Source organism: Pseudonaja textilis, chromosome 1 (genome assembly GCF_049901715.1).
Source record: "Pseudonaja textilis isolate UNSWEBS1 chromosome 1, rPseTex1.2, whole genome shotgun sequence".
NCBI lineage: Eukaryota > Metazoa > Chordata > Lepidosauria > Squamata > Elapidae > Pseudonaja > Pseudonaja textilis.
This window is the reverse complement of record NC_141990.1, coordinates 243,967,789-243,983,375: the sequence shown is the minus strand read 5'-3', so window position 1 is coordinate 243,983,375 and position 15,587 is coordinate 243,967,789. Positions and strand designations below refer to the sequence as shown.

General features: G+C 37.6%; 1 protein-coding gene across 1 annotated transcript in view; it reads right to left on the bottom strand.

The window, feature by feature from the left end:
- OVCH2 (ovochymase 2) overlaps positions 1-10,312 on the bottom strand; it is a 41,606-nt gene extending 31,294 nt beyond the window's left edge. The window contains exon 1 of the mRNA XM_087929483.1: positions 10,240-10,312. Within this exon, the coding sequence (XP_087785609.1) occupies positions 10,240-10,312 (73 nt within the window). The remainder of the gene's footprint in view (positions 1-10,239) is intronic.
- Between the last annotated feature and the right edge of the window lie 5,275 nt (positions 10,313-15,587).

Genomic DNA, 15,587 nt, shown 5'->3' with positions numbered 1-15,587 from the left:
CTGGCTAGGATTGCCATTTAAGAGCATCTTTTCTATGAAATTCCTACTGAAATCATTGTGCAAAATAAAGACCTTTGTTTTTGCTTGAAGACTTTTTGCCTCTCATCCAAGAAGCTTCTGAGTCAGAACTGAAGAAGCTTCTTGGATCTGAAGCGAAAGGTTTTCAAGAAAGTCCAGATGCCTTTTGAAAAAGCACCTTTGGATCACTGTTTCCTGGTTTCTAGGCCCACACCATAGAAAGTTCCAGGGCTATGAACTACATGGAATGTTTAAAAAGAATAAGGACTAAGGCAATGGAAAACTATTTCTGTACTTTTGCCAGGAATATCACATGGATGCTTTCAATTTTAGTCCAAAGGAGTCTTTACTATTTACCGGCAGAGCTTTTATCTAAAAGATGCATTATTCATCAAAGAGGGAGAGAGAGGAAAGTTTATTCTGTTTTTTCCTCAGGAATGGGAAAAAGTATCTGCAACTTTCCCAGGGATATGTATGATTTTTTTTAAAGGGGGAATTGCTATGCAAAGAGCAAGCCAGCCACTGTAATTTTATGAGGCCAATTTTCTTTTCCAAAGGAATGTGCAAAAAAGGCTGACCTTTTAAAAACAGTCAGGAATTCCTGTAACATAGATCTCTATTTTGAGAATTGGATGACAAAGAAATACATCTCATGGGATTCCTTTAAACTTTCCAGAAAACAATCGTAGTTGTCACTGACAATTTTGCAAGCTTAGTGCAATTGGGCTGGGTTGGGTTTCTTTTTAAAGTGTGCACTTAAACAGAGAACCAGTAGCAGAAAATTTGAATAGTTTGGAGAACCAGCAAATACCACCTCTGTCTGGCCCCACCCCCATCTATTCTCTGCCTCCTGAGTTCCAGCTGATTGGCTGGGTCTTCTTTTGTTGCCCTGCACAGGAGAATGGAGCTGGAAAGCAGGTTAGTGGGGTGGGGAGCGAATAGGGATTTTGCAGTAATCTTCCCCCAGGAGATTTTGCAGTATCCCCTGTCATGCCCACCAAACCACACCTACCAAGCCACACCACACCCACCAAGCCATTCCTACAGAACCGGTAGTAAAAAAAAAATTGAATCCCACCACTGATCTGTTTGCCTTATTGAGAGATTTAGCTGATGCATTCAATCTGACATGTGAAAATCAGTTTGTTTATTAGATTTTTAATCCTACCTTTATTACTTTATAATTAATAAAGAACAAGAAGAGTTCTCCATTCCTCCACTCGTTGCAGAATACCTTATGCCACCAGACTCGAAATTCTAGACCTAGAAAACCTAGAACCTAGGAGTTCCTTGAGAACTACTAAAATTGCAAAATTTGACTGTACAGATTAGAGAATTTTTCTCTCTGTACAACTCATAAGGACAAAGGTAAAGAATCTTTGAATAATTGAAGTTCTATTTATTTATTTATTTGATTTGATTTATCAATCACTTACAAGATAACAGGTATAAGTATAAACATAGTTATGAATACATGAGATGGATATGTATAAGAAAAATAAAAAGAAACAATATTTCCTTGGGAATCATCTTTACAGATGAGCAGAACAAAACAATTGATCTCTAAGAGACATGGCTGGTTAAGAATTAAGAATAGATAGATAGATAGATAGATAGATAGATAGATAGATAGATAGATAGATAGATAGATAGATAGATAGAGCAAGCTAAAGCCAGTATGATGGGTCCTGATTATATTTTTTCCCCTCTAACTATAATTACACAACTGCCTTTTCTATGGTTAAGTGAACCATAGTTTACTCAGTTCTCTAGATTCAGATGAAGCTGGCCAAAAAGTAGCTAGCTAGTCGTGGTTCAGTTTCCGGGCCTACAGCCTCTTTTTTCTTTTTGTCATTGTCCCCTCTTTTTTTATCATCTTACCCAGCAGAAGAAGGAGGTCATTCTTGTCAGAAATCTGAATTCGTTATTTGTGAAGAATGCATGAAATTAATCCGAGTCTATTGGTTGGCAAATCTGCCTTGGACGTACAATGATGGACTTACTACTGGTTACCCTATTATGAGATTTCATTTGCAAGTCTGCTCTTTCCTTCCAAGGCACCAGCCAACAACTTCTCTTTTAAGATCATTTTAGAACGTGCACCATTCTACTCATTCCCATCACTCTTGTTTTTCATTGCTACTTTATTCTTGAGCTATTCCATTCACTGATTATTTTTCTTTCATTATGCTGAAATCCAAACTGAAACAACAGGTTAAGACCATACATGCTGATCATTTCTTTCTTCAAAATGATTCAAAAATAACCACAGGGAAAGATTAAGTGGAGTGAATTGTCCTCTCTTTTTCCAAATCCCATTTTATTTTCGTAACAACTTTTTGAGGTAAGTGGAGAGATGAGGATTGGCCCAAAATCACTAAATGAGCTTCATAGCTGAGGAGGGGGGGAAGTCTTGAAAAATCTCCTGTTACCTATTCCTAGTCTGATGCTCCAATCTCTACATCACGTACTGTAGAGCAATAGCACTTAGACTTATATACCACTTTACAGTGCTTTACAGTCTTCTCAAAGCTGTTTACAGAGTCAGCATATTTGCTCCAACAATTTGGCTCCTCATTTTACCATAGGTTCATATAACATACTAAGTCATACCTTATTAAATAAGTTAGCTGGGTTTGAACTCCTTACTAAGCCATACATTGTGGTTTACCTAACAGAACAACTTGATATATAATAAGATAAGCCCCCAAAAAAGCACACTCTAATATCATGTACTGTAAAATTATGTCATTACCTGCTTGGTTCAATAAATAAAAGAAAATGTTAATGGTTCTTTTCTCCAGTAAAGTGGGTTCCACTTCCAACTGTTCCTGCATGGATTTGTTGGAAGTTAAAACCTACCCCTCTCCTAGAAAAATGAAATATTTTAGGATATACTAAAAAGGTAGAATATTTCCCCTAAAAGAGAAGTAGAACTTCTAGGAGGCAGAAACTCATCCCACTCCCACCTTTGTTAATGACCCATTAAGGACTGGAGCAGCCTATTCTACATAACAAAGATCTACCTCCTTCAGGCAGAGCCATTTAATTGCCCTTCATTGCACGACCCACCAAGTTTCAACCAAACTTGGCACACAGACAACCTACCAAGCTAGCTACGACTTCTGACAGCAACCAATCAGGATACTCTTCCTGTGCCCCAGGAAGTCAAAACCCAAAGAGGGCATAAAACCCAGGGACTCTCAGCATCTCTTCACTTTTCTTTGCCCAAGAGCTCCAAGGCATGTGATCCTGTCCACCATTAAAATCATCTTTCCAAGCAGCTTCCATGTTTCCAGTGTCTTTTCCCCCACTTGGAACTGAACCCAGAAGGATATTTCTTCCAACAGATTTAAGCATGCTAAGGTATACTGATTTCAGGAAAAAACATATTTAGGCAACCACAAATCAGCAGCAAAGTGTTTTTTGTATCTTTTCTGACATCTTGTGGTCCCTCAGATTTTTCAGTCAGATACTACAAATGCTCAATTCTTCCATTTGGCCAGCTTAATTTACCCTGAAAAGTTTGGTGCGTCGTTATTTAAAACGAACAATAACAGTTCTGTGCTCAGGAACAGGCCAATGGTCTTCATGTAAACAATTTTTAGGAGGCACAAAACCTGTAAAGGATTGAATAATTATGCAAATTGGTAAGGCTACACAGTATTTTGAACATAGAGAGGGCCAGGATTTCAAGAGTATTTGTTTATTTTACTATTGAATGGCATTGGCCTATTTTAATTTTTTTTAAAAAATTCATATTAAGCCTATTGTGGCATGCACAACAGATTATAAATGCTCCATGACACAAACTAGCAAGAGTAAGGTATTTAATGATATAATCAAAGGATATCCCGCCCCCCCCGGCTGAAAAACCAAGGTTAGGAAGGTGAGAGCATAGATGACCTATTATATCTCAAAACAATTTTTTTTCAAAAAAGTAGAGATTATTTCTGGACAATGATATTCTTTACAAAGTATTTCTATATATTAACAATGGATTGAACAAACTACTCTTCTTATTCTGTATCCTGTACCCAATAAAATGGCCAGAGTAGTTGTAAAAATGGCTGGAGAGGCTTCTCTTATTGCCTCTGAGCTGGAAAAATGCAAAGCCTTTCAGTTGAAATGACAAGGCAAAGTTAGTTTTCCTTTCTAGAAATGCCAGCAAGATTTCTGAAACTTTCTCATTGCGTTTGGAAAGGGTTTGTAATTAGATGACTACAGGGATGGATGAGAGATACTTGGCCACTCCCTTTCTTTTACAAATTGGTTCTTTTTGAGTTAGGAGTTGTAATTTGAGACACAGCACTTCTTTTGCTGAAGAGAAAAGGAGAGGGAATTTGCTCCTTCCTGGCTTGATACGAAGACAAAGGAATCCTGCCTCAGTAAAGGAAGAGGAAAAAAAAAAGATTGAAGGAGGCAGATTTGATTGCCTTTGAAAGCCAAAGCATAGGATATTTGAAAAGTCTCTTGCGTAAAAGGGGAAAGGGGGATTCTTGTCCCTCCCTGCAATTCAAACTGAGGCACAGAGTTTAGCATTCCACATTCACTCCTGGCTTCAACATAGCTTTACTTTATCACAAATCCAAATTAACTGTCTTTATACTGAGGGGCTTCAGGACTTCAAATAACCATCTTTTTACTATTCTGTATCCTGTACAGATGCAGATAGATAAATTCCACAAAACATCCATAACAAAGTACTTTTATTGGTTCATCAGATATCCTCATAACTCTTATTTGTGATGAAGTTCTGCTTTAATGACCAATCCTTTGCATATCTGTTTTGTAGGTAAAAAGATGGTTTATCTCCTATCCTTTTTCACCCATTTTGTAACGATAGAAGTAGAACAGTTACCACGAGTCCATGAGTTCAGCCAAGAGTGAGGAAAACTCCCCCAACCCATTGAGGGTCAATTTAGTGACCAATTAGGATTACAGATGTGGTCACATGACATGGACTACTTTCCCAGGATACCTTAACTACATTTGCCATGATGCATTCCCTTAAGGGAACAGCTCACAATTGCTACCTAACTATCCAATTCCCATACACTGGCTGGACAATACACGTCTTGTGTAAATAAATATCTTTGAAGGGATGGAAATATCAAATATTTAAAATGATTCCTCTTAAGGACATGAAAATGGCAGTAGTTGAAAGTAGGCGGTTGAAAGCAAATCTCAGAAAAGTAAGCATTTCTTGAACAGTAGGCACTGTCCAATCTTGAGACATATGGTAGGTGGCTAAAATCTGAATGACCTTTACAATCATCCTACTACAAGGCAGGCAGGAATTGCCACCAGACCGGCCAGATACAGCTGAAAGTTGATATTACTTATTTACATATTTTTAACTCATGAAAAATGCAGAGTGAGGTTTTTTTTTTTTAACCTCATTCAATGTTTTGGAGAATAATTCTCTGCCTGTTTACTCTGTGTAGGCTAAACCACGTCATAACTTAACAGGCCAAAGTGTGCCAGCAAAACACATTTAGAGCTTTCAGAAGATAAAATTAGGACAGTCTATGTGGGCTGAGTTCTACCCCAAAGTGAAGTGGATCTGGAAATAGACAAATAGCTAATTTTGTTTCCAGATTGCTTAGCGATGAAGATTGCTTCTGGGGACTTAGGAACTCAGACAAAACGTTCATTGCAGCTGTGACTCACTTTTATTGACAGCTCATTTCAGTAGAAATTTTTAAAAAACGTACCAATGGAAATCACACAGATTGCTGCCTTACACCAGCAGCTGAAGCAAAGATGCAGCCTCTGATACCACTTCCTTGGAATGTGTAAAGCACCCATGATGTTTACCCTAATTTTAAAAAGCTGAGCTTTTTAAGGCAAATACAGTTGCTTAAGACAAAAATAATCATTTTTCAGCTCAGCCTAGAAGGCAGCTGTATTTTTCTTTGGAATGTCTTGAGAACAACTGTTTTTAACATAGCATGTCGACCTAGAATGAATCCTAACAGCTTGCCAATTTCTGAAGAATCCATTAGGCAGAAGGGGCAGATGGATGATGCTGTCTATGCACATCGAGAACTTGGCTTCAAGAAAATCTCATTGTTTGCCTTTATGCGCAACCTCTTTTCACTGAGTACCCACCCTTTTAGAAGCCTTGTCAAACAGGCAATGCCTCTGGGACATTGCCCAAGTGACTCACAGTAGAGTGGCAAGCCAAGCCAGCTTGTTTCAGTGTCTCTAAAGAGAGAGAGGCATGAAAAACATCTATTAATGCATTCTCTTTTCATGGTCAATGGTGACCAGCATTGGCTAACGTAGAAAACAGGAATATATTCAGGAACTAGTATGTTGGCTCCCACGAAAATATTGCTTTTATGAATCAATGTAGAGTTGGCAACTTTTCTTCTGCCCTTTTCCTTCTCGTCCTCAATCCTCCAACTTTTCTTTCCCATTAAAACAACTTTTTCCGGTTAAGTGAGTCAGTTTCTTATTTTTTTTAATCCTTTTAACCCAATGCGGTAAACTTACCTATGATTAAGGCACTGAGAGCATTAAAAAGGAGACATGTTCACCGAAAACATTTCCCTATCTTCAGTTTGTTGAGTAGGTATTACTCTTCATGAATTTCTTTGCTTGGTGGGAATAGAATTGGGATAGGTATATGCTGAAAAAGAAGGACGCTTGAGGCATCCGTCATCATTGAAATATAGAGACTGCACCCTCTGTGAAAAGTTGTGCAGATGCTAGAAAAGAAATGGAGAACACAGACAATCAAGAGATAACAGGTGAGCTCACCGACAGCTTATCCCATAAACAGCAACTTAAGAGAGAAATGTGGGAAGAAGTGTTTCAAGTTGTTCAGAGAATCACCCTTAATTGACCCATTAAGGTTGGGAAATTCAATTTCCAAGATTCCATATTGATCCCAAACTAGTACTATATATTCTTTATTGAAAACTCTGTAGTTCTTGCTTCTTTGATCCTATTTATTTATTTATTTATTTATTTATTATTATCAAACTTCTTAACTGCGTATTTCCTCATAGAGGGTTTTTTCTCAGGTACATAGAGTTTGACAATTATGTTTATAAAATACTATATACTTTCAGAAAGGTTTGTTTTCAAAACGTTTTTAGGAAAATTCTCTCCTTGTTATTATTAAAGAAATTAAAAACCAGAATTAATTTTTGAAGCTCTATCAATTTTGTTTCAAAGGAGTAATTGTCTTTTGTTGGTTTCAGTGTTTTTTTAAATATATGCAAATAGTTTGGAAACTAGCAGGAACATAATCAAAATATATAATCCGTAGTTTTGTCATTGGTTTTTTTTAAAAAAGAAACCTATAAAACTGGAAAACATCCCTTCCCCAACATTTTACCCTCCTTGAAGGTTTTGTACTACATATGCTTGTTTACCTCCTAATTTTTATATGCTTTCTTATTGTAAATTAAACCAATTTAGTTGAATAATGTGCCTATCTATTATCATCCTTCTGTCTGTCTTTATTTCTGTCTGTCTATCTAGTACAGAAGAGAGACCTATTGTGTTTTTTCATTTATTGACACAGACACAGACACATACACACATATGATGGCTGCTTGCATTTTTTTATGAATTAAAGAAACTCAAAATAACATTTTACTTACTCATGAATGTAACAATATCTTTTTCAAAAGTAGCTGACAATTATCTGCAAATAATTGACTCCTGTCTGTATATCCTAAAATCCTTACTTTGTATCCTCCCTAATTTCTAATACCCTTATATTCCTCATCCTAATTTGAGCACGGGCGTCAAACTCGTGGCATCATGTTGCTGTCATGTGACATTTTGCGACATTTTTTCCTTCGCAGAGCCAGGGTGGGCGTGGCCTGTGCATGCTGCATCTAGCCCACGGGCTGCCAGTTTGACACACCTGATTTAGAACATCTGTTTCACATATGTACCTCATATAAGGTGAAGGCACTTACAAATCAAGTCTGATACTTAGTGGCAGCATTCTCGATGTTGTAAATAGCTTGCCATTACTTTCTTACAGTTTCAATTTCCCAATCTAAACAACAATCCTAGCATTGCCAGTTAATCACCAACTCAAGTACTAACAAGGTCAATCCTGCTTAGTTTCTAATGTCAGCCCAAAATTTTGACCTCCTTGGTATTTAGGATAACGTATTGTGTATAATTCAGATTGCTGAACCTTGAAAAGCCTTCCACCTACTGCAACATAGTTATTGCTCTAGAAATTATCTGAAAATATAACATATACTTTAAACTTGCTGAAAATTATCTAGCTATCTAGCTATCTAGCTAGCTATCATCTAGCTATCTAGCTATTAGCTATCCTGCTACCTGGCTACCTATCATCTCCTAACAGTATGCAGACATTTCTTCATCACTCAATAATACCATATCCTATACAAATTATATTTCACCATCTGTTTTACAAGGAGGTAATGGGAGATATTATCTTTAGGCTTTGTTATATTTTTAATACCACCATGAGGTGGCAATAGCACACTATCAATTATAGTGACAGCCATGTTGGTAGGCATTTCAGAAAGTATTTTTCTGATCATTGTTATTGTCCAACACTGAATCTTTGAAATAAATGGCTACATGTAATAACTAAGCAATTCTAGAACACACACACACACACACACACACACACACACACACGCACATACAAATATATATAGAGAGAAGATATTTCTCCCAAAAGCAAATAATTAATGAAGAATGTTAGCAGGAAGTCAAGGAAATTACCAAGCCCCATGAAGCTGGCAGTGCAAGGAAGCAATAGCAACATGGATTTCAGGAAGATTTGTTTAAATAAAAAAACTTTAATACTATAAGATGAATTTCCCAGCTGTAATTAGATAATTAAAGCCTCTCACCAGCTGGACTTATGCCTCTTTTGAGATAAATGTTCAAATGGTTTTTTGCCTTCTTTTTACACAAACTTTCATAAAAAATACAGTTCAAAAGATCAGTTTCCATTGATTTGATAAATGTTTTCATTATTTGTCAGCATCTGAAATATAAAGATTGTAGAGCACAGCGGTGAGCAAAATGACTAAGTATCAAGTATTTGTCATAATGCTGAATTCCATTGCTTAGGAATACGAAGGCAGAAAATCACCCCATACCATTGTGCATTTATGACATTTGCATAGTTGTCTGTAAAGGAGTGGCTTCGAGTCACTTAAACAAAATGTTCATTTAGGAGCAAAATCAATTATTAAACTGTAAAAGCAAAAGAAAAGTATCTTGAAAGAAGAACATTTTACATAATTCACATATTAAAGACACAGTTTTAGAACATGGATTGTTCTCAGCCATATGAACCACTTTAAAATCAGGCTGGATATATAGGTCTATGCCTAATCCCCAAAAGACCACATAACAATGTTCTTTGCCAACTTTGTTCCATAATGGAGGAAGGGCTTACTAATAAAAACTCCTATTTTGAGAACCACTCTTCTCATTTCCTTTAATACAGCATTGGGATAGAGTCTCTGTGGAGCAAAAATCATATTTTGAATAACTTGCTTTCCCTCTATTTAGGAAATTTAGTATCACTCCCTTAAGAAGAGTTATCCAGTAGTGTTTAATCCAGCCTCAGCACATCTTTGAATATCAGTTGCAATTGAGACTTGTGGTCTAATCCTGAGACTGAAATGTATCAGGGTAGTAATGTGCTAGACTACTTAACTGTTTTCTAACTTTCCCATTTTGTGCCCTGGAATATGTCAGTCTGGATCCTTTGGGCAGCTGCTCACCACAAGTCCCTTACAAAAGGAAAATAAGTTAAATATTGCATAACTGAACAAATTTATGCTCTAGAAGTAAGATCACTTGGTATTCTGAGAAATGCCATCCCAACATCCCTGCACTGCAAAGGTTGATGAATCAAATTTAAATGAGACAGAAAACACACATAGTTTCCCCCTCCCACTTGGATATAATAGTGACCTTTGAGGTTTTTAAATTTTCATTTTTATCCTATTTGTGTGAACACAAACCAGGAAAAGAAGCCAATCAGCATTCCAAAGCAGCTCTGAAATTGCATTCAAATTCTAACAACCCAGTTGTAAAACATAGTTCATTGGTCTACATTCACAGCTCATTTGAACTATATTTTGTGAGTTTTTTGGGTGGGTGGGGCACTATACATCATATTCACACTGTGACATAGTATGGGGATCATCTATCATCATCAGCATTTTTATATAGATATGTGTCACTCACCAATTGCAACTACATCGTGAACTTTTCCTTCCAACAGCCTTTTCGCAATTTGCTCTTTTGTTTCAGTTTTCATCACTGGAAAGCAATGCCTAGGTAGCTGTAGGCAAATAGCAAGATGGAAAGATAAAAATGCACATCAAGAAATTACTATGAAATACAGAGGTTGAAAGATTCACTGACAACAAATAACTATAAAAGTTTCTGCAAAATTTTAAAGCAATCCCACATTATACTATGGGCGTACCCCCCACGATCAATATTTTTTAGTATCCTTGTGCGGTAAATGGATACAATTGCCAATAAAGCAAAAGGATCTTGTTATCCTTAGGTATGAAGAGAGGTGAAGAAAATGTGCAGATATGTTAAGCAACTCTTTATTACAACAGAGGATTACATTTTGGCAAAATAGAAATTGTGGTCATGGAACAAAACATCTCTCCCTCCTTCCTTCCTTCCTTCCCTCCCTCCCTCCCTCTCTCTCTCCCTCTCTCTCCCCATCATTATTTTATTGCGTCACCCATATGAAAGGAATTATATAAAGTGCTTGGGGAGCCAGTTTGTTATAGGGCTTAAGGCACCAGGCTAGAAACTGGAAGACTGTGACTTTTCCTTCCTATAGTAAAGTAATCTTCTCATCTCTCTTTATCACCCTCCCACTTGTGATTGTAGGACTGTAACTTTGTTGCTTGTATCCTTACAATTTATATTGACTGTTTCCTAGTATGATTTGATTGCTGATTGTACCCTATGACTATCATTAAGTGTTGTACGTTATGATTGATTCTTAACGAATGTATCTTTTCTTTATGTATACTGAGAGTATTTACACCAAGACAAATTCCTTGTGTGTCCAATCACACTTGGCCAATAAAGTATTCTATTCTATTCAGGACATTATATTATATATTTTTAAATGCATTAAAAAGAGGAGTAAGAAGTTTTCTTTTTTTAAAAAAAAAAGATAATGTATGAATTGGTAAATGGATGTGATGGAAATTAGAATCAATTAGTCAATCCCTCTATATTTGGTCATAGACTGGCAAATAAAATAAAATTTCACAATTATTTAGGATAAAAAGAAAAAAAATGTTCAAAAATATATTTAAAGAATTAGAGTACATACTAAAGTGAACTGTACTATAGACTATAGGACAATGCGTGATTCAGGTCAAGGAAATAAAATGAGATTTATTCAATTAGCAACTTAAGATAAACAAATCATAACAGCCAGGTTACTTAGTAAACAATGGAAATCGTAATTCCTGGGGAGCACCTGTGTAAAAAGATCAATACTGAATAATGTGTTCCATGGCTTCAATTATTTCTCTACTATATGAACATAGTCCTTGTTCAAAGGGTATTTTCTTTCAATAACAGCGATTGGGAAGGCATTGAATCTGGCTAAAAATAAGAGCCTTCTGTATTTTGGAATCATTGTGCAGCTAACAGATCTAGTTGGTTGGAGAAGATGAGCATAAATGACTCAAGAAGGTGTTTCTGAGTAGAGCTGGAAAGTCTGGTTGCAGTTCTAAATCAATGGTCTGATACTTAAGATCAGCTGATGTGTGTTCATAGCCCATCAAAGTGACAGCTGGTCATGAAAACCCATTACATTGTAGTTTGGCACTTGTTGCCTGGAAGACTGATCACTGTCAGTCATAATGAAAGGGGACAAGGAGGTGGAAAAAATAGGAGGAAATGAAAATCCAGGTAGAAATTTCGATTTTAAGTCGGCCAGCCTCATGGAGAAAAGACGGTGTTCAAAATGCAATAAAATGTCTGAAAATGGTTTGCAAAAACTTGGATTGAACTCTTTCCAAAGGAAGGAATGACCTGAAAGGGCCCAACTGAGCCCAGGCACAGACCTGAGCTCAGGTCTTAGCTAAGAAAACTTTAATTGGTGCAGGTATACAGTATGTTGAACTTCTTTGGAGAAACAGAAGGAAACAACACTGTTTTTTGTACTTTTAAAATAACATAGTTGGCAGGAGATTTACAGTTGCTGTAATAGGAAGTTAGCAAGGATGCAAAGGATGGAGAAGTATAGTGAATGGCATTGATAGAATTAAATGTGCTTAGTTTGTCTTTCCAATAGAAGACAATAACATTGCTCAGGGTTGAACTGTGGAGTCTTGGTGCTATCTGAGCTTGGTTGTTTGCTTGAAGATGTTTCCGTACCCATTGGGGCTCCTAACATTTGCAACCGAACAAGCAAGCTCAAAGAGTACCAAAGACTCCACACTTTCTTTTGTTTCTACTCTTTATTTTCTTCTCCACTTCTCAGTCATTTCTGTGTTCTGCATAATGCTTGTTACTTGGTATTCAGCAGGTTCTGACCAGTTCTGAAGAACTGGTAGCGGAAATTTTGAATAGTTCGGAGAACTGGCAAATACCACCTCTGACTGACCCCACCCCCATCTATTCTCTGCCTCCCAAGTCCCAGCTGATTGGCTGGGTCTTCTTTTGTAGCCCTGCACAGGAGAACGGAACCAGAAAGCAGGTTAGCGGGGTGGGGAGGGAATGGAATTTTGCAGCATCCTTCCCCTGGCACACCCACCAAGCCACACTATGCCCACCATGCTACGCCCACAGCACCAGTAGTAAAAAAATTTAATCCCACCACTGCTGGCTACCCGAGAGAGAATTGCATTATGGATGTGTATACATTAAAATGGCTGAATGTTCTGAATTTTAGATCAGAACGGCATTGCTAGAAGCTAGTCCTTTGGGACAAAGAACTGTGCTGCACAAGTAATTAAGGATCACTTGGTTTCAAAACTTGCATAAAAATGTAATTCAGTAATTCATTCAGAGATGTCTTGTGGAATTGATCAAATAGACTTTAAAGTGGAAAAAAGAGGGAGCTGCTCTTGAGTTGTTTAACAGGAATAACTGCATCCTTTCTTGTATATCTAGAGTAAACGAAGTTTTATCAGTGACTTCTGAGTCCTGCCTATTCAGGTTCCTGACCTAAAAAACAGTTCCCAGAAGCACCAAACAATTCTTTCCCTGCTTTTTGCAGTTCCTGGATCAGTGACAAGGAAATTGTTACCTCTCTTGGCCATGTCAAAATCTGCCACCTACCATCACATCAAAGTTGAGGTCTTGTCTATGTTGTTCAGAGTTCATGGAACAACTCTGAGCTCGCAATGGGTGAACTGTGAAAGAGGTCTTAGGATGATAGTGTAGAGCAGGGGTCCCCAAACTTGGCAACTTTAAGACTTGTGGACTTCAACTTGAATAGCTGGCTGGAGAATTCTGGGAGTTGAAGTCCACAAGTCTTAAAGTTGCCAAGTTTGGAGACTTATTCATTCATTCATTCATTCATTCATTCATTCATTCATTCATTCATTCATTCATTTAATTTGTCAAGTGATTATAAGACTTCTGGTGTAGAGGTTGACAAAAATGCTGACAGTATGCAGCATCTGTGAAAAAGTCACCTTATAAGCAACTGCGTTCTCTTTGTGGATGATGTAAAACTATTCAACACCACCGACAATGCCACTGTTCTTCAAAGTGACCTTGACTATGTGTCTGAATGGTCAAACAATTGGTAACTCCAAATCTCTACCAACAAATGCTCTGTCCTACAAATTGGTAAAAGAAAAAATCAGTACACCAAATATAAGCTAGGCGGATAGGACCTCTTGATGACCCTCACTCTGTCAAGGACCTTGGAGTACTCATATCTAATGACCTAAGTGCCAGAGTACACAACAGATACAAACTCAATGTAAACTGCTCCAAACTTGATTGCAGAAAGTACTTCAGCAGCAGAGTGGTCAATGCCTGGAATGCACTACCTGACTCTGTTGTTACATCCTCAAACCCCCACTCCTTTAACCTCAAACTATCCACTATTGACTTCATCCCATTCCTAAGAGGTCTGTAAGGGGTGTGCATAAGTGCACAATTGTGCCTACCGTCCCTGTCCTTTTGTCCCCATTTATTCGTACCTATTTCCTGTATTCTTACTCATGTTTATACTTATACCTATTATCTTGTAAGCCATTGATCAAATAAATAAATAAATCCAGAAACTAAATCAACATTGAAACAATCAATATGATACAGATTCATACAGATTTATGGAAATGTGCACACTTAGAATATTCATCATCATTCTTTTAACCATTGTCTACCAACTGCAGAATGAAGGCCTCTTCTACATGTTTCCAACCAATATAGTTTGAGCTTTCTTTTGCCAATTGGGCCTACAATACTTGCTGATGTCATCAATCTATCTTGTTTTAGGTCTCTTTCATGGACGCTTTTTATTAAGTGGGATCAGTGGTGAGATTCAAAAAAATTTACTACCAGTTCTATGGTCGTGGCTTGGTGGGCACGGGGTGGCTTGGTGGGCATAGCTTCGTGGGAGTGACAGGGGAAGTATACTGTAAAACCTCCATTCCCTCCCCACTTGTGGGGGAAGGTTACTACAAAATCCCATTCCCTTCCCACCCCACTAACCTGCTTTCCAGCTCCGTTCTCCTGTGCAGGGCAACAAAAGAAGACCCAGCCAATCAGCTGGGACTTGGGAGGCAAAGAATAGATGGAGGTGGGGCCAGTCAAGAGGTGGTATTTGCCAGTTCTCCAAACTACTCAAAATTTCCACTACCAGTTCTCCAGAACTGGTCAGAACCTGCTGAATACCACCTCTGAGTGGGATCCATTCTATGACTGCCTTGGTTCACCTGCTATCAGTTCTTCCTGCTATATGACCAGCCCATTTCCATTTCAATTATTTTACTCTCTTGCTGGCATCATATATTTTTCTTTGGCCTCTAATGCATGTGCAGGTCTTTCTATCTTGCCTTGTAATGCCAAGCATGTAACTTTCAATGGCTCTTTGCACCATTCTTAATATGGTACCTTGAGAGTCTCTTTCGTAACAGATGTGAAATGCTTTTCAAACTTTGCAGTGGGTGGAGCCTTTCAGCATTAATGAAAGTTGGTATTGGTGGTATTACTTGCCTTAGGGGCCTGCTTTAAAATCCTACAAGTCCAATTTAGGTAAATCGTTATGCCTCTACAACATTGTTTTATTTGGCTGTTTCCAGCTTAATGCTCTGCCATTCCTCTTTAATGCTTTTATTCTTCTTTTCTGTCATGTTCCTTGTTCCTTTTGATTTCTGTTAAAGGCTATGGCCTTTTGTGCTTTGTGATTTTCTTATATCTGTTTTCTCTGTTCCATTGTGGGTAATGATCTGATTTTGATTTAATACCTTTTAAATTTTGTTTTCCATTGCTCCTTGTGGTTGTCAGCCAACATGCCATGGACTTAAAGCTCAAACAATCAGAATAGAATAGAGCTGGAAGGGACCTTGGAGGTCTTCTAGTCCAAC